The sequence below is a fragment of the Thermobia domestica genome, chromosome 9 (genome assembly GCF_964235325.1).
Source record: "Thermobia domestica chromosome 9, izTheDome1.hap1.1, whole genome shotgun sequence".
Taxonomy (NCBI): Eukaryota; Metazoa; Arthropoda; class Insecta; order Zygentoma; family Lepismatidae; genus Thermobia; species Thermobia domestica.
In genome coordinates, this window is record NC_137462.1 from 261123060 (window position 1) to 261142743 (window position 19684).

At 37.1% G+C, this 19684-nt stretch overlaps 1 protein-coding gene across 1 annotated transcript; it reads right to left on the reverse strand.

The window, feature by feature from the left end:
• Positions 1-1472: 1472 nt before the first annotated feature.
• Positions 1473-19679, reverse strand: LOC145660667 (KICSTOR complex protein ITFG2-like). The gene is made up of 3 exons (XM_081725989.1): positions 19009-19679; positions 9989-10180; positions 1473-1914 (listed from the first exon to the last, which is right to left on the reverse strand). Exons 1-3 carry the CDS (start codon positions 19677-19679, stop codon positions 1491-1493), a joined length of 1287 nt encoding a protein of 428 aa, XP_081582115.1. The 3' UTR covers positions 1473-1490.
• Positions 19680-19684: the final 5 nt, after the last annotated feature.

Sequence of the window (19684 nt, forward strand, 5' to 3'; positions counted from 1 at the left end):
GTCGGTGCTCAACCACTTAAGTCACAGTTCTTCACTTTTCGTACACAATTGAATTTACACGTATAGAGGAACTGATATAATACTTGCACAAAACCAGTTATTTCTTCCATTCATCGTATATATGATGACCTTATATTTTAAAAAAATAATACACCAGATACCTTAATGAAAACTGAATATCGTGAAGCATTTCCAAACACTTCTAAGATGGTATTGAATCAGACTGTCTAGCTTGCCACACTGTACGAGGTCAATTAAAAAAATAAAATAAAATAAAAAAAAAATCCAATATTACATTACGTTTCAACGTATTCACTATTCAAATTGAGGCACCTATCATTACGTTTCATAATAAGATTTGAAATTCCTTCTGCAAACAGATCTCCCGCCTTGGAACGAAGTAACCCGCTAACAGCATTGTTGAAGCGCAATGTCATTGTCGAAATGGTCCGACGCAAGGTACTGTTTCATGTACCTGAAGAGGTAGTTGCTCGGCGCCAAATCTGGGCTATAGGGAAGGTGATCAAAAACATCAGTGGAACTGCTTCAAAAGGTTTTGAGTACGTCCAGCGGTGCTTGCGAGACATTCACATGCGACACCTTCACTCATCACGTTTGGTCTGTAAATACAGCACAGTTCGCGATGAATCGCAGCTGCTAAAAGTTTTTTTCGCACTCACATTTAGCATGTTTTTCTATTGGAGCGTTTATTTTCAATTGTTATAGCGGACGTGTGAACTGTAACGCAACCTTCTTTTTCCACTGCTCACTGTCTACTGAAGTACTGCTCACCGTCGACTGACGTCGCTCTTCCCGGCCATTTCTCGCACATGCCCAAACGGAGTTTTTTTTTTTTTAAGTTCTTGAATTGCCCTCGTATGTACACATTCACTCTGCCTGTTTGCATCCCATAACCACTTTCTTCAGTGACTGAATAATCTTAAAGAACCCACAGCGTATCCGATCATCTTATAGGGCCCCTTAAAGGCTATAATGTATAGAAACCGTGCAGTAACGCTGATAGACTGCGCGAAATATTAAGAATTACATTAACATTACTGTTTACACACTTTAGCAACCATCGCAGAATATGGTGGGACCGGTTTTTGTTTTGTTTTGTTGTTCGTAAGTTTGTTGCAGCTTAGCGCCCCTCGGCGCCAAGGCTATATAAGATGTGATCTTCCAGTTTAAGCGGAATCCGGACCACTGTAATGCGTTCAAATTTTAGCCCTCTTCCGGCGGGAATAGAACCTTTGACCACGTGCTGCAAAGGCAGACGCGCTAGCCACAAGACCAGCAAGAAGAGTGAAGGTGGAAGACATTTCAACACTTGCTGTGACAAAATGATTTCTTCCACACTTACTATGTACTTCAGAAGCAACTGCACATGTTTGTCATGGTCTGTTTAAATGTTATATATGAACAAAATGGTAAAGGATTATCCTGTATATAAAGATACATTAATTACAGCATTTTTAGGAAACCATTTATTATACACTTGGAAATTTCTTCTCAAATTTACCATACAAGCACCAACTTGAAAACTGCTGGAATTGTTCTCTATTCATTTTACACACAGGGATGTTCTTCAGTTCATTCAGTTTTATGTGGTTTGAGATGCCCTTTTTAAAGCTTTTTGTATATAAACTTGGCAGTTGAACATCATAATATAGATAAATTTTGTTGGTAAATGTTGTATACACAAAACATGGTACACTGTTGGCAGGAGAAAGATTGTAATAACCTGAGCAAAATGATGCAACCGACTCTTCGAACTGGAATCTTACTGCTTGCTTTTCTAAGTTTAAAATGTATGTGTGTCCGTCCCACGAACAGGCGATAACTTCATCTCGGCCATCTCCCGTTACATCCAACTTTGTTAAGGAAAATAGCTGATGATCTACTTGAATTGACCTGAAAAAAGAACAAAATTTATACTTCATTTATCCATTCAAAGTTTATGCTGTAACTGTGATAGTTCTTTCACGCGAAAAGAGGTAGTTTTTTTTTTTATTTATTTTTTTTAATATGTAGAAATTCTAAAGTTCTTAACAAAATTAGGAAATATATATCTGTATAAAATATTTTTTCTTCTGATTATTCTTTACCATCAATAATACTTGTACTAATGCGAAGTTAGTTGCTGAAGTAAAAGATTTTTTTTTCCCCTGATATGCTAAAGAATTTCTAAACTTCAATATACAATATGTCCTAGAGCTTAATTTTAAATGTTAACGGTACGGAGAGGGGAGCTTGGACAAATGTTATCCTGACGCGAGAAAATGGCTTAAATCATGTAATTACTGACATTAATAAATTAAATATTAAGTGAACATTATATGTATTGAACACACGGAAGGTGACAAACAGAAGTAAGCAACCAATACCAAACATATTATTCACATCTCTTAAATGTTTGTCTTATTGAACATCTTCCGAACTTCATAATCAAATGGTACTAACCATTGCAAATCTTTACATATATCAAGTCAATTGAAAATAAGTAATAAATTTTATGTTGAATATTATGTACTTTTTATTATTATTACTCTTTTACATTCTTCTTTCTTATCTCAACTATAGGTTGGTGGGCAACATGGAAATCTAAGTTTTCTTTTCCTTGGGAGACCTGTTTTTTATTTGATAAGGTCTCTTCTTCATAACTGCATCTAGACATTCTATCCTTGGTCTTCCTCTTCCTGGTTTTCCTTCTGCCTTTTCCTCTATCAACACGGTGATCAATTGGAATGCCGAATAAGATGGCCAAGCATGTTGTTTCTTCTTTTTCATATTACCTTCATGATCTGTCGTCTTTCATTAGCTTCTTTTAGTGCGTCTTAGTTCCTTTCCCTTTCGGTCCATGATATGCGCAGCATTCTGCGCCAACACCACATTTCAAATGCTTTTCAGTTTGGATGTTTCAGCTTTTCCCAATGTCCACGTCTCCGATCCGTAAAGCACCACGCTCCATACCAGGGTCTTAATAAATTGTTTTCGAGCGTTCAACGACACATTTCTTGATGTTAGTAGTCCTCTTTTCTTATTGAATGCTCGTTTAGCCGTTCTTGAACTTCTTTAGCCTTCCGTCTTTTTCCCTTCTTCCGAGAATATTAGACTTTCTAAATAGAGGAACGTCTTAACGTCTTCGATTTTCTCTCCATTTAGCCATACATTTGCCCCTTCCTGCCCTGCTCTTGTGCACTTTATCACTTTGGTTTTCTTCTTATTTATCTTCATTTTTTTTTTTCAGTTTGTGGTTCAAGTTTGAAAGTACTTCCTGCACATCTCTTCGTTCTCCGCTATCAGCGTTATGTCATCAGCAAACCTTATTGTGCTGAAAACCTGGCCATTTACTTTTACGCTTTTTTCGTTTCTATGAAACAATTCTTTCATAGCCTCTTATATATAGAGGTTGAACAGGAAAGGTGAAAGTCCACATCCTTGCCTCACTCCTTTATTTATTCTTACTTCCTTCTGATCTCTTCCTATAACAACTGTCTGATTCCTATAAAGTTGGTATATTATTCTTCTGTCTCTGAAATCCACCTTCAGATTCTTCAACGCTCTGAACATGATATTCAATCTACGTTATCAAAAACTTTCTCTGTATCTACAAATGCTATCACAATTGGTTTGTTTATTCTGAAGTGCTGTTCCATGATCAACCGTAGACTCAGTATTGCTTCCCTTGTTCCCCTTTCTCTCCTGAATCCAAACTGACCTATCGACAGCCTCTCTTCGATTTTCCCTTCCATTCGTTATATGATAATTTTGCACAGTATTTTTGATGCATGGGAAAGCAAACTTAACGTTCTGTGTTCTTCGCATTTCCGTGCCTTTTCTCTTCGGGATAGGGACCAATATGCTTTTACATTATGTAATAAATTTCACTCACTTCTTTCAAAATGGTTATATAGTTATAAAAACAGTGAAACTGCCAAATAATAATAAACTCCAGTGCAGCAATAAAGTTGCCGGATTGAATTTTTTTGCAACCAGAAGAAGCGGTCAATCACAGGAACAACAGCAGCACTGCGAATGCACATGCCTGTAGAGTGTCTGGAGCAAGTTTCAACATGTCTCGACCTGCAGTCGAGCAACAGTTTAATATTGCTGCTCATAATGGAGTTCAACACAACTACTACATGTTGGCAGTAACTCGACGTGTTCTCAGTATGGGGCAGAGGACTGCAATCATGTTTTGTATAAACTGGGAAAAATCACTCATGGAAATCCATAGCTTTCTACAGAGTTCTCACGAGAATGAAGCATTAACTGGAACATCAATCTGAGTGGCACAAATCTTTCACGAGCATAGTAAGCCTCTCATGAGGACTAGAGAACAGGACAGCCAAACACACGAAAAGATGGCAAAACTGTAAACTCTGTGAAGAACCTTCTTGCTAACAACAATAATCTAAGCCTCAGAGAAATCAGAAGTATTTTCGACTTCAATAAAGATACCATTACGCGTATAATCCTTAAAGATTCGGGGAAAACGAAACTGTGCGCTTTGCACCCTGAAAGTTGAAAAGACGAGACACCTAGTGTCAAGTTGCAAAGCTTTCATCGTGACGGTAGATTTCCCGCTAGATTTCTTCAAAATCATTTTCACTGGAGAAGACATGATATTTCAAGTATGGTTCTATTACCGAACAACAATTGTGCGCTAGGCACAAGGCACGACTAACCCAAGTTTCTATGCTTAAGTCACGATTCAGTTCCCTTTTCTGATGGTAAAGGTTTCATTCAGCGTGAATTTGTTCCAGAAGACCAGACAATCAATGGCAGCTTTTGTTTAAAGGTCATGAAGAGAGTTCTCTACCGTATGACCCGCGTGTCCAGTCACAATTAACCAGTTCCGACAAACTGGAGACCTGTCCACGACAATGTCTTCTCACACAACTGTAACATTTTCAGGTGGTGTTCGGCCAAGAAACAGGCCTGTCATCGATTATCCACTGTACTTATCAGACTTAGCCCGACAAAAAAATAAGTTCCTGTTCCCGAAGTTGAAACTCTACCTGAAGAGCACCATACATGAGTTCATCAAGAAGGCAGTTACGAGGGAACCCAAGAGCATCGAAGAAGATGGCTTTTCCAAAAGCTTTTAGTCACTATGCTGAAGAGTTAAGTTGTGCATCCAGAGAGATTGCTACTTAGAAAGCTGACGGAACATTCCTTTTCTCCTGCAGGTAATATTTTCAATTTTATGAAATTATCCCAGGACTTTTATTGCCACAATATATATACAGGGTGTTAATGAACTATACCGACAAACTTTAAGAGGTGATTCCTTACATCAAAATAAGAGAAAAAGTTCATATGGACCTATGCCCAAAAGTGCATAGTTTCAGAGCTAGGGCTGTCCAAAATTGCGAAAAAGCCGAATTTTAAGAGGTCCAATTTTTGAATTCGAGAGACTTTTGATGGTGGTCCTTACCAGCATAAAAGAAATCACGCATACGCAATCCAAAAACGCATATTTCATTAATGTTTAATGGGTGTACAGATGTTTTCCTGCAGGGTGAAGTTCCCAGATATGCCATTTGAATACACTGAAAACAACGCAATGTTCGTACTTCATCATGTCAAATAGGTTCTCAACGTGACCTGTGACCTTGATCTGACAGTGACCTATGACCATGGCACTTGACTGACGCATATTTGGTCGGTTTGCGACATAGAATCGTACCATACAGCTTTTTCTTTGTTATAACTTCGATTTACGTTTTTTCAGACTCTTTCAGAATTTACCATTGCAATCCCATAAGGAAAAAAAAAAATAATCGAAATTTGATCTTTGACCCTATATCTCTTCAATCTTTAGTACAGCGGTGGACACTTCTAAATGGTACAGCTATATGGAGATTTACGGCTAAGGTGTACCATTTAGAAGTGTCCACCGCTGTACAAGTGACATGCTTCTATGCCGAAACAAAACTTATGTCCTTCGTCTAAAGTTACACCAAATTGCACGGCTTTACCTCATACTACTTTTGCACAGTGAACAAATGAAATTGACACACGAATTAATCAACCCTTTGTATATATATATTTATATGAGGCAGGGTTGGCTGGTTTAAACCAAGTTGATTTAAACCATGGTTTAAACCAGCTGGTTTTTTCAAAAAAACCAACTGGTTTAAACCAAAAAACGAGAAATGTTCGTAAAAGTGTAAGTGTTTGTAAAATCTTGATGAACACACATTTGTGGGTTATCACGTTTCACTCCCATATATTATTCGTATTATATTCAGACCTAAATTCACCATTCATTACTCAAAAAGATTATGCTACAAAAGCAACTTTTTTTTTTTTTTGTATTAGTTTATAAATGTTTGTTTTGTAATTTTTTTGTAGTTGTTATTATTGTTATGTAATTGCAATCAAAGAAAAATTCTAAACATTGTTTCGTTTCAATGTTTACTATTGATAAAATACATCGAAATGCCGTACTTTTTGTGTGTGTGTGGGAGGGGGGTCATACAGACCCCACGAGAGGCATTTAGTGAAATGAGAAGTATCTTTGGTATCTATTTTATGTATAAATGAGTCTGAGCCAAAGTGGACTCAAATAATTCGTATCTTTATTCACTTTTCTTACTGATATGCAAATTAAGTCGTTGTATTTCTCTAATTTGGACCAATAAAAGTCGTTGTTAACTAACTTGAACTAAATTAGTTCTTCTGTATAATGGTTTCACTTGTGCAACTGTTTATCTTTTTGTCCTTCTGAAATGACTCTTGACAGTTATATTAAGAAGCATGTAAAGATCAGTACAACGTATTTTTATCAGGATTCCTTCGTGAGTGAGTCGGCAGACATATCGCATTTGTAACCAATTAGTCCTGGTTCCGAGTTCAAATGGAGGACAATTTCTCTCGGATGTAACTCGAGAAGCAGTTTTTTATTCCGCTTTAAGCTTATGTGACCCCTTCCAGCATAGCCCGGCTGTTGCATAATAACATCAAGGCGAAACAAACTTATTTCTGTCCATATATGATATGAATATATAAAGCAAATTATTTAAACCAAATAAACCTGGTTTAAACCAAAAAAAACCTGGTTTAAACCAAAAAAACGGTTTTATTGGTATTTTTAATAAAAACCATGGTTTTTGCCAACCCTGATATGAGGCATTCCTGGTAGCTTCAACAAAAGTTACACAATCTGAACGCTCGGAAACTGCTCTGCGGAATGCGCTCTGCACGCATTACTATTTTAGATGTTCGAATAGTACTAGCAAACTGCTCTCTGGCAGCCAGTACTCGTGCCTATATGCATAGTAGTTGTGTTTTCTCTTATATGTGATTATAAAAGAGAACGTACAAATCCTTTGTTCCCTCATCACGCTAATACGGCTGAACCAATTTCTTTTATTTTTGGGGGGTTATTAGGATTTGGACCCTAGATGGTTTTTATCATATCACTTTAATTTTTAATTACCAGTGTCTTGAGATAATTGACCATTCAAGTGTCCATAACGTACAAATCCTTTGTTATTAGTTCATCATAGGTAAAAATAAACGTATTTATATGCAACCCGCATGACCGTGTCACTCGGCGGGTTAACATAAATGACAGGCGCTATAATGTTAACATTTACTGCAATTTGAAAGCGAAAAAGTAAAAATTATCTAAGTAACAAAGTTTATTGCGTTCCGGGGTGACCGCAGCGAAGCGGGGCGGGTTAACATAAATGACAGGCGATATAATGTTAACATTTACTGCAATCTACTATGGTTTTTATCATATCACTTGAAAGCGAAAAAGTAAAAATTATCTAAGTAACAAAGTTTATTGCGTTCCGGGGTGACCGCAGCGAAGCGGGGTGAACGCTGCTAGTATGTGATAATATACACATATCCCTAATGGAAATACTGGTACGAACTGTAAGAATCTATCATATACATCTTCCAACTGGAACTAAATTTATACTTGAGTTGATTTTCAGTTTAACGTCCTTTTCAGCAACGAGGCTATATGAGACGGGACCTACTGATTAACGTGGAATCCGAACCACATGAGCTCTCGCAGGGAATCGAACCCGGGTCTCTCACGCCAAAGGCGCGTACGCTAACCGCTTAGCTACGAAACAGCTCAAACTAAATTTATAGCACAGAACGTAATTCTCTAGAGTGAATGCTAGTCTTAGTTGAATATTCTCAGCCTACCGGTCACAGCAAAGGACAGGTTTATTGTAGTGCTTGTAGCTGACAATACTGCTAATTGTTTTAAGGTGACCGGATAATACAACAAATAGTAGCATGTAGAGCATTATCTGTATAAGCTATCAGAATGGTTCTATCGAAGAATGCCTATTGTACAACTGACATTGTGCAGGGTTCGTATAGTCACGCAAGTGTCAATAGTTCATCTTTGCTGTGTACAATTATAGGGGCAGTCTTCCTAAAGCACATGTGTCCGCCAGTCACTAACTTACAAGACAGCAACGTGCCATTGCAATAAGAGACACCGTGGTCCTTTATGAGCGCACCAACACTAAACACAAAAGAGCAACGTTCCCACGTTTCTCTTGCACGATTACTCCTAACACCTGCTCATCGGTAATGATTGGAGAGTCTGTAGTTGCGAGAGAATGGAGAGTGATGGTAATCGGCGATGGGAGTTGGTTCTGCTCGGAGAATGACACCTGTATGTGTTCATAGGCGTGCAAGTAGGAATAAATATATAGTGTGCGTTCGCATTCGCCATACTCACACGTGACATTCTGGTATGGCGGGCAATAAGCTACATTTTCCGCTCGCCTCTGTTGTTCGTTCAGGAAAGTGACTACTGTGTCGTACATTCATGATGTCGTTGAACTTGTGCTTCGTTCTTATCTAGAAGCTTTGTTGGAAATGAAAATGAAATGAAATCTTTGAGTTTTACGTCCCACGGTTATGCCGGTTAGGCTAAAGGAGACGGTGATGATGAGTAATGGATGAAATGGTGGAATGAAGAAAGTGGGAGGAAACGGGAGAACCCCGACCCACGCACACGGTGTTTGTCCACCACAAAGTTCACTTGGCGGGGGCTGGGATCGAACCCGGAACCCCAAGCACCAGAGGTGAACGCTCTAACACTGAGCCACCGCGGCCCCAAGCTTTGTTGGAATCCATCTTCCAGCAGGATAATACTTGTTTCCATACCATCAGGACAATCTAGCGTACTCTACTGATTACATGTTTTCTTTCTATCTTGGTCTTCTAGAACTCACTACCTAAACGTTATCAAAAACATGTGAGACATACTGGTCGCCAACTGAGATTCGTCAACTACTATTGTCCAGCTACGCTAAAATCTACAGCAAGTATGCAAATCTAAATGCAAAAAGACTTTAACATCTATACGACGGCTACGTGGTCGAACAGCTGCTTTTGCAGCCATTTGGGGCGCATACGTGGTATTAAGGCGAGTACTGAATAAATTCGAACACCCTATATAACATGTTCAAGATGTCTCACAAGCACCATGTTAGGACCTCCACCACCATCATCTTCCTTTTGAGTAGCAATTTTGGTCAGATTTTGAATTCCCATTGTGTGTTCTTAAATGCATTTGAAGCATGAATCGATTACCAGAAAAAGTGAAAACATCATTACACACAGTAAAAAACGTTGCTACATACCAAAGTGGGGGCGCTCACCTTGACACTTTAACAGATGCGTTTGTGTTCTTTGTTTCCTGGTTCTTCCCCTCACGCTCTAATGAAGTGATTAGAGAAAGAGCTTACAGCGTGCCTTTTCTCACTGTATATAATTATGTTTCCACGACTTTCTGTACTTCATTTTCAGGATTCGTTTGTTCCAAATATACATTCGGCCATCAGCGACTGAACTATCAGGCGTTAAATGCAATTGCAGTCCAATCCTTCAAAATAACTGTATTTACATTCTAGTTTAATATTAAAATAAATTTTCGAAAATCTAAAATAATACGATTCATAATTTATTAGGTTCTCTCATTATAAATAACCCTTACCAGAGAATCTCCTCTTCCTGAACTAGCATAAGAGTTCCATCTAAAGTGGCTACAGCATATGGACAAGCCTTCCCATCTTCTTTGCCTGGTCCTTGCTCGATGTCCCCCAGGATTTCAGTTGAGACATTAGGATTCCGCATTCGTGACGATGATAGTGGATGGTATTCAACTGACATTGTCGACAATAATTCACTGAAAAAAAAAAAAAAAAAAAAAAAAAAATTGAAGCGAATCGTAAATTATTTATTGTAGCTTTGGAAAATTCAAGATTACTAATAAAACTCCAACTGACCAAAGCAGTATATATTTTAAAATTATATATTTGTGTTATAGTTTCGGCTATGTAGCATAGCCTTCCTCAGACAAATTATGACAGACTCAGGCACATTATGTAACACAAATATATCATCTTAAAATATATATACTGCTTTGGTCAGTTGAAGTTTTATTAGTAAGCGAATCATACATACAATGTATACATATTTTGTACAACGATAACGTGCATTTACGTCGTTTATTTTCTATAATATTTAGGACCAGAAGTGCCTTAATGTAGGTACTAGCTACATAATAGAGGAAGAAATGTTACACTGAATGTCATGAATAATCTTGTTTTGTAAATCTTTATTTTTCAGTCGCTAGGTGGATATTTTTGTTTACTACTTATCATGACAGTGTTCCGGTTGCTAAAGTAACAGTTCCGTTGCCATGTACCTGTTTATTTATGATTATTAAGATATAATTCAATAAGACGCCATATAAAATGGAACTATTGCATTAAGAGATTGAAAAATAGTGTGTAACCATTGAATACTCATCATAGTACGGAACAACAAATTTTGTATATGAGTTATACTACGAGAAATCTAAACAACAATTCGAACTGAGGTGAGGTGTTGGCGTTCGTTATATTTGGTAGTTGTTAAGGTTCTCTCGAGGCTATGATTAGCTAATGCTCCTTAAGCATGGAAGGTCGGATTCGAATCCCGGTGTGAGCTCATATAGTTCCAATCCAGGTTCACTGCTGATTGTTCTGATGGTAGTATTCCCGGATTATTACGGTAATTTTCAAGTGTCATATATTGAAAGTAACTGATGCCTGTGAAAAGCACGTACTACACTAACTCCTGTACTTTACTAACAATCAAATATATATTAGTAATACTTGTATAACGGTTTCGGTGGTATAACATCGCTTCATCAGACACGTTATGCAACATATTTCTGAAACTGTGACACAAGTGTTATTAATATAATACTAGAGTACGTTTGTTTTATTTTGGCACACTTGCCCCCAGTGCACTTGGTTGGTCTTTAAAGTATTTTCTGCTAGCACTCACGTCACGAACGTTTTAATCCCATAGATGTCTTATTGGTTTTGTCATGTAGGTGACGTTAGTTGTCAGCCAATCTATCAAATGAAGTCATTGCTATTTGGCGGGTAGTTGAAGTGCTTAGTTGCCACACAAGTGTATTACAGTGATTTGTGAATAGTCTGGCGTTTTGCTGTGTTTCCTAGCGTATTTTAACTCTCGATTTAATTGTCGCATGGCAACAACGAGTAGCAGACAGATCCATCCTTTAGGCGGGAAGCGTGCCAAGAAAAAACAAATGTACTCTAATAACCACAAATTATCAATATATTTCATACATCATATTCTTGTACCCCACATTATGAAGGGGAAAGTAAAATAATTGAAGAAACATAACAAAAAAGATAAAAGGGAGTATGGTTGAGAGGATACTACACTTAATGTTATTAATGTCATTTTACATCTATGAATAAATGAATATAATGGTGTACTGAAATGAACACTACCTGCTTTAAAGTCTTTCCTTCGAATATAACGCTCAGTTTGCACAACCCGCATACCGTATTTATGCGTGTTTAATACGCATCTTGTTTTTGATAGGGAAATACGACAAAAGTTATGCCTCGCATACAAGAAGCATCATACTAAATTTAACGCAGATAGTCCAGGAATTTGAAAATAAGAATTACGTATAAATCCTGACTCAGAAAGAAAAATATCTCTAACCTAAATTGTCGTATTTACTCACAGATATTGCGAGTCTTATTAAAATACCATAAAATTCAGATTTCCGCAATGAGTACTTTGCTCCTACTGGGAGCTTCGTGTTATAAAAAGATATACAATCAATTCCACACAACTTTTCGTAATCAGTGAACTACATCTAGTGAATTAGCGCGTGTTATTATTTTTTACTGTGTTTGTTGTGCGGCTTAGTCTAATAAAGATACATTATGTACCTCTATTTGATAAGTTCTGACATCCTTTATTATTCAGTTATGTATTTAATTTACGATAAACCCCATTTTTTCGGTAATTTTGCTGAGACGCAGAAGTGGGAAATTACTGTGTATTTGCTTAGAATAGATAAATTACGAAGAAGCACTTATTATACTTACTGCTTCTATATTCGAACCATTTTGTCGCGAAATCTACAAAGTTGAGATTTAATGAAAACGTGCACGGTTTAATAAAGCTGTCGGAAATATTCTGTGTATACTCCGCACTCTATTTTTAGGTCTAACATTTTGAAGGAAAAAGGTGCGCATTTACACGCCTAGTACTGTATTATCAAGAGCCTTGGAATCAGTTTTCCAGAGGTATTTTGGTTTTAATAAAACAGTTCTAAAGCTTTCCTATGAACGTATTAGATCATAATACTGAATTAAATTTTATTTCTTCGTTTTCATGAAAATCTGAAAAGCTTTTTTTCGCTTTCATCAAGTCAATCACGGTTTTTGATAAGGTGTCTGACGAAAGTGTTACCAATTGTTTCTTTCAATTGCTGTGTTTTGTTCACTTTCATTTATCTAATTACAAATGCCAATCACAGTTAAAACGTCAATTTTCAACTTCAAATATGTGTACTACCCAATAAAAGATAAGTATATATTGGTCAAACCAATACATTATCAAAACCACTATATAGACAGCAGTTTTCAAGCCACGAACATCGCTTCGTCAGTGAAGAGAAGGAAGAAAAGAATGAATACTAGGACAAAGGATTTTAAAGCAATAGGTTCGGTCATATGTCACTGTACAAAAGTGAATATTTTGACGGAAAGTGAATAGATAGATATAAGTCGAGAAGGAATTTAATGGGAGAAAGAAAAACTAGGACGAGGTTAACTATACAAGAATCCAACAAAGTAACAGTTAAATGAGTTACGACATTATAGAAGTGTCAATCCATCTGAAGTGGTACAAAGATGGCGAAAATGGTTGCTCGACCATCTCTGAAAATTATAGAAATTGGATTGTGATGAACTTTGTGTATGACAAAGTCAAGAACATAATTCCCGTTGTCGTACGTACAAGTGTTCCTGAATGGCGGCCATCTTTGTTGTCGGTAGAGTGCCATGTTTTGCATTTGCAAGTGTTTACGAAAACTACGGTTGCTGAGAACGTACGAATCAGACGAACTCCAAACAAAAACGAATGTTTAGAGGAGAGACTGAGGTACATGGAGAATATATACTCTTACTTTTTAAATAAATATACAAGGTTGCAAACCAATACATGAAATCACTAGAAAAAGTACAGAAAATTACACTTTTAAAGGGGCTGTAATTTGGAATGGCATAAAGTGTGGGCTTCGTAAGTTTTGTGTGAATACTATTACATGTAAAGAGTCTGCGCAAATATCCATACTTATGATACTACTAGCACCTTAGATTTATGAGGGTCCGAAAGTTGAAGTTTGTGATTTTGATGCCATTTTTTGGGGCGTAATATCTCAGGAGGGCTAGGTGCTAAAAACTGCTGCTAAGGCCACAAAGTGGTTCTGTATGTGAATAAACTATTGCAAAAAAAAAAAAAAAAAAAAATCATGACTGATATTACATGGAGAAAAAAGTAAGGACATGATAAAAACGCGAAGAAAGCAGGTGCGTGACGATGGTCACATCCCGGAAAAATTTAAATGTTTTGATATGTTTCATGCTACATCTGAAACAATACGTATGATTCAGCAATTAGGCCCGCTTTTGTTTGTGTTCAGTTATGCAAAAGCTTTTGAGTAGCGTTTCTTCCGTCTTTCTAGCTCCATGATCATTGTCACGTCCATATGGTAAGGGGGTTAGCTCCCCCTTGCACTCACGGCACCCATCGTCGAACTGGACCGCGGTATTAAGGCACTTAATGTATCAGCATAGTATCATTGAAATCCAATCCCACTTATGGAAATTAAACTGTACACAAGGTTGCGTTACACTTGCTGAAAGTGGCGTATTTGTGGAAAATATGTAAAGTTATTGTTGTTTACCTTCTCCTCTATAGCATAACAGAAATAGCTTTTAGCATCTGTAATTACAACGAGCTTTCGCATTACACAATTTAAACAGTGTTGCAAACGGTTTATCATATCTCCGGAACGGTTTGAGATATCGAAGTGCTGTAAACGGCAAAATAATTTACACATCAATTACAAACCATACAAGAAACTAGATATGATACTTAACTAACCATTTTTTTCGAAATAAAGGTTTTTTAAAAAAATTAAAATTTTCAAGCCCTGGTAATTTCATTTGTATTCATTCGAAACAAGTCATACCATGATCATGGTATCCAACACTAAAGTACTTTCGATGTGCATTATCCTGTGCATCTCCGTTATGCTGTATTTGCATTAAAGGCTTTCGAACTTTGGATGTTTGTGATACTATAACGTCCTTAGCTTGCAACACTGAATAATAAAAGTGATATTTTAAGTTTACGTTTGAAACGTTGATTTGAAATATGTAACAATCTGATGTAAAACCATCTGAAAAATATAAGTTTATATTGGGTTGGCAACATTGTTTATTGGGTCTTTCTGTTTAATACATAAAATGATATTCCCCTCCTTACAATTGCTTCGTACAAAGTTTCGCTTTTCTCTCTCTTTTGGTTTGTCCGTTATAGCGGATGGTCATGATAAACTATCCACCCTGTAGACGTGGCAATGATCATGGCTAGAAAGATGGAACAAACCCCACTCGCAAGCTCTTGCACAACTGAACACAAACAAAAGCGGGCCTAATTGCTGAATCATACGTAGTTTTTGAGATCTAGCATGAAACATCAAAAAATTAAATTTTTTCCGGGTTACGACCATCCTCACGCACCTGCTTTCTTCGCGTTTTTACCTGCTTTCTTCGCGTTTTTACAATGTCCTTACTTTCTTCTCCATGTAATACATGATTTTTTTTTCAATAGTTTATTCCCATACAGAACTACTTTGTGGCCTAAGCAACAATTTTTAGCACCTTCCCTCCTGAGATATTACCCCCCCCCCCCCAAATATGACATCAAAATCACAAACTTCAACTTTCGGACCCCAATAAATCTATGGTGCCAGTGGTATAATAGGTGTAGATATTTCGGCAGACTCCATACATGCAATAGTATTCAGCACAAAACTTATGAACTCGCCACTTGATGCCATTTCAAAATACAGCCCCTTTGAAGTGTAATTTTCTGTACTTTTTCTAGTGATTTCATGTATTGGTTTGCAACCTTGTATATTTATTTAAAAGGTAGAGTATATGTACTCCACGTACCTCAGTCTCTCCTCTAAACATCTGTTTTTGTTTGGTGTTCGTCTGATACGTACGTCCTCAGCAACTGTAGTTTTCGTAAACGCTTGCAAATGCAAAAAATGCCACTCTACCGATAACAAAGATGTCCGTCATTCAGGAAAACTTGTACATACGACACCGTGAATAGTGTTATTGTCCTTCTCATATACAAGGGTCGTCACACTCAAATGTTTATATTTTTTGGAGATGGTCGAGCAATCACCTCTGGACCACTTCGTATGGATTGACCCAGAACTAATAAAAGGTATATAGGAAATTCCAAAACACCTGAGCCTTCTCTCACACCACTACCAAAAGGGCAACCCACCCCTTGTTAGGTCGATGGTTGGTGGTTATTGTCAGATGTCCGATGTCATTAGGTACAAGAAGAAACAAGAAAGAAAAAAGGAAGGAAAACAAGTGAAAAATAAAAACATATTATTACTTTTTGTGATAGATTTAACATAGCATTATTGTTGTAATTATTATTATTATTCAGGAATGTCCACAGGCTGGTTTTAGGTGATGGTTGTATCCATAAGATTATTAGTAGTAGTAGCAGTAGTATTATTGAAAGAAAATATTTCATTGAAAGTAGCACAGTCGGTTTAATTATACCTTAATCATGCCTTTAAGAACGTTACCTATAAAGGAGAACTTTTAAAATAATTAATTGCCATAGCCAAGAATGCATTCTCTTTTAATTGAAAGTGCAAAATTGTGGAGGGAGGCACAAGGAAATCTAGATTGATTTTGTATAGATAGAAATTAGCACTGGCTGCCACATTAAATAGCGACCTATTATTTGGGATATAAATTAGTATGGGTACTCTTATCCTTATGTTTCCTTTTTCTGGGGGTGGGGAATCCTCTACTACTTATTTTGGGTGTAATGGGAAATTTGGGGAATGATTGCGCCCAAGCACTTGAAGGATGGGTACCACTATTATTATTATTAGTATTAGTGGCTGAAAGTTACTACAAACTCCCTGAAGATACAGATTATGAATGTGTATGCCTAGCTAGCCAACTTTTAGTGGGTGATGTCAGTAGGTGACTTCCATCGCCTTTATTTCTGGATCTCTAGACCAGGCTCACTATCTTTTAATTTAAAAATAAAAGAAATTCACTTCACTTGTCTCAAAATGTGAAGTGAATAATGAAAATTGTGCCTGCAAAGTCAGAACCACGAATATGATAAGCGTGTGCAATAGCCATTTTACTGATGCTACTAATATGATTGTGATCAAAATGTAGTAAACTCTTACCTTTCTTGTTTATGAACTATCATCATCACTCTCATCTTCTGAAGAATCTGTTACTTGTACACAGACTTCAATCGTTTCATCAAAAATAGATTGAAAGTTTTCGTAACTTCTTTCAATGCTTTCTAAATGTTTGATATGATTTACCCACTTTTCGGGCGTCACATGAATGCACGACTCGTATTACTGGCCTCACTGGTCGTTTCCTTAAATTTTGAGACGAAACCCTACCCTTCAGTTCTGACCACACCATTTTGATGGGGCTGAGGACGCAATGGTAAGGTGGTAAACATAGTACAATATGCCCAAATTTTGCGGCTCTTTCGTCCACCGCATATTTCTTTTTCCTGTCGGTAACAGAAGTGTTCTCTTCTATAACTTCAAGGGGAACGGTAATTATAGGAACAGGATTACGAATGGGGATATTATACAAGGTCATATAGCTAAGAGTTTGACTTTTCTTCCAGGAAGAGGTTGATTTTGGGTTGAGAACACGACTGTGATACGGGGCATTGTCCATAACAATTACAGATGGTGTCTCAAGGCGTTTCAATAGTGTCTCCTCAAACCAATTCTCAAAGATACCTGCATTCATGCTACCATGGTAATCTGCTGGAGCATCAGCCATTGTTTTGTGAGTTATTAGAAGCGCATCGCCAATAAAACCTGAACACCCCCCGCAATGTAGAATAACAATTCTATCACCTTTATTCCCAGGACTCGTTACAGCACAATTGTCCGAATCGTCTGTCCAGTTCTTCATATGACAGGAGTTATTATCAAACCACTTTTCGTCGAAGTACACATTTGCATAACACTGAGCACGAAGATCATTGATACTATGCAGGTATCTATATCGCCATTCAATTACATGTGGTGTTTCACTACTAATACTTTTTTCACCGAGGTTTTATATTTCAAAGTCATACTTCGTAGCAGGCGATAAACTGTAGTGCGTTGGTATGGAAACTTGTATTCGGTATCAGCTGTCTTAAGTCTCATTGCTTCAATTAGCGCTTCCGGTGTGGGAGATTTGCCTTCCTTATAAAATTCAAAAACTGTGCGTCGCAATAAATCACGAGTGAAATCGTCAATTTTGTCGAATTGAAGCTTTTGTTTTACAACTTTCTTTTTTTCTTGGTGTCGAATAGTTTTTCATATCAATTTTCCCACAAATTCTTTTTATAGTACTAATGCTAACACCAGTCGCCTGCGTTAATAACTTATTTAAGTTTTTGGAAGTTAGGACACCACCATTATCGATGACACTTCGTATTATTTAAAAAAAAAAAAAAAAAAAAAAAAAAAACACTAACATCACCGTTTGCTTACGCAACTTAGCTCCCCTCCCAACTACAACATTATCTTCTTTCGTCGAAGTTCTTGGCGAAGAAGGCTCGGGCTCCGGAATTCCGTCCAAATATTGCTCGATACGAGTGTTATTGTTTAATGACCGAACACACTACCACAAAGAGTGATTCATGACTGAAAGAAATCTTGAGAAAAGGGGACATTTGGCAATCTCTTTTTCTGTTTCTAACCGAGGGTCGCTTCTTGTTTTCTTAAATTTATGGCCAGTTGACAAGGGTCAGAGCCATGTGGTGATCTGTGAATTCCTGCAACCAGGGTTCTCTTGGTATGAAATCATGTATAATGTAAAATATAATACAAAATTTAATATTGCAAAAGAGAATTACTATAAAAATACGTATTCGTCATTATGTACCGGTATTTCTCTGTTACTTACCACTGAAACTAATACTGAAAAGGTGCAGAAAAACAGAATATACGCTATAAGTAGTATTTAGTAGCCTCCAGTAAAGCAATGACAGTGAAAGTACTTTACTGGCATTGTTTTACTGGGGCTACTAGTATTCAACTTCGGTATAGCTCTAACTGTGGGACGTTAAACTGAAAGCTTTCATTTCTTTGATAATTTCTAAATCGGAGAATTTTTGGTATTACCAACGATTCTCTCAGTTAAAGATTGAATACTAACTACACTGAATCGTTGGATTTTTTAATTTATTCTCTTAAAAAAATCGAACAGTGAATTATAGTTGTGACATCAGCCCAATGATATACAGTTTCAGCATGAGTTCGATCTTTTTACGATTTTTTTTTTCCTAAACATGATCGTGCATGAAATAAAAAGAAATCCTTACCTCGTAGGAGTTCCCGCGCTCTCCTCTTTGTCTTCTTGATGGAATTTAATTCGAATGACAGTTCCACCTGGCTGTGCAACTAGAAGAGATGCAGAACCATCACCTAAGTGATTTATTGTCACTGTTCCAAGCTGGTTGGCACACTCCCATTTATTTATTCCAATAAGTTTTCCACAAGGTTCATCCTGTGTTCCTGCGCTACCCTGTTCCCATCGATACGAACGCACGACACGATCAGTTAACCCAAGCACAAGTTCAATAATGCCGTCATTATTTATGTCCCCGATCACTACTACTTTGGTATTTGCTGGAATTCGTTGAGCATGAATTGGCTGAATTTTTATTACATCAGAACTATCAGAATTTTGCACATCATTTGTGGGTTTTATATAAAATATATAGCACCACCCATCTCCACAAACTACAACCAAAGCTTTAGTTCCGTTATTGAAAATATCACCAATGGCAACAGCGGTGATCATACCAAGCTCACTGGCTTTTCGCCAAGGCTTAGATTCCGTGCCTTTAAACACGACTAACTCTCCTTCCATGTTGCCAACTACAAGTTCGTTTTCATTATCATTATTAACATCTCCTATAGTTATAGCATTTGGAAATATATTTCCACTAAAATCAAATTCTAGTCTTTTCACAAAACACACTGCACGCATTATTG

Coding starts and splice junctions, on each gene's coding strand:
- LOC145660667 (XM_081725989.1), bottom strand. CDS start 19,679: ATGCGTGCAGTGTGTTTTGTGAAAAGACTAGAATTTGATTTTAGTGGA. Junction 10,181..19,008: donor AGCGCGGGAACTCCTACGAG/GTAAGGATTTCT, acceptor TTTTTTTTTCAG/TGAATTATTGTCGACAATGT. Junction 1,915..9,988: donor CAGGAAGAGGAGATTCTCTG/GTAAGGGTTATT, acceptor TTCTTTTTTCAG/GTCAATTCAAGTAGATCATC.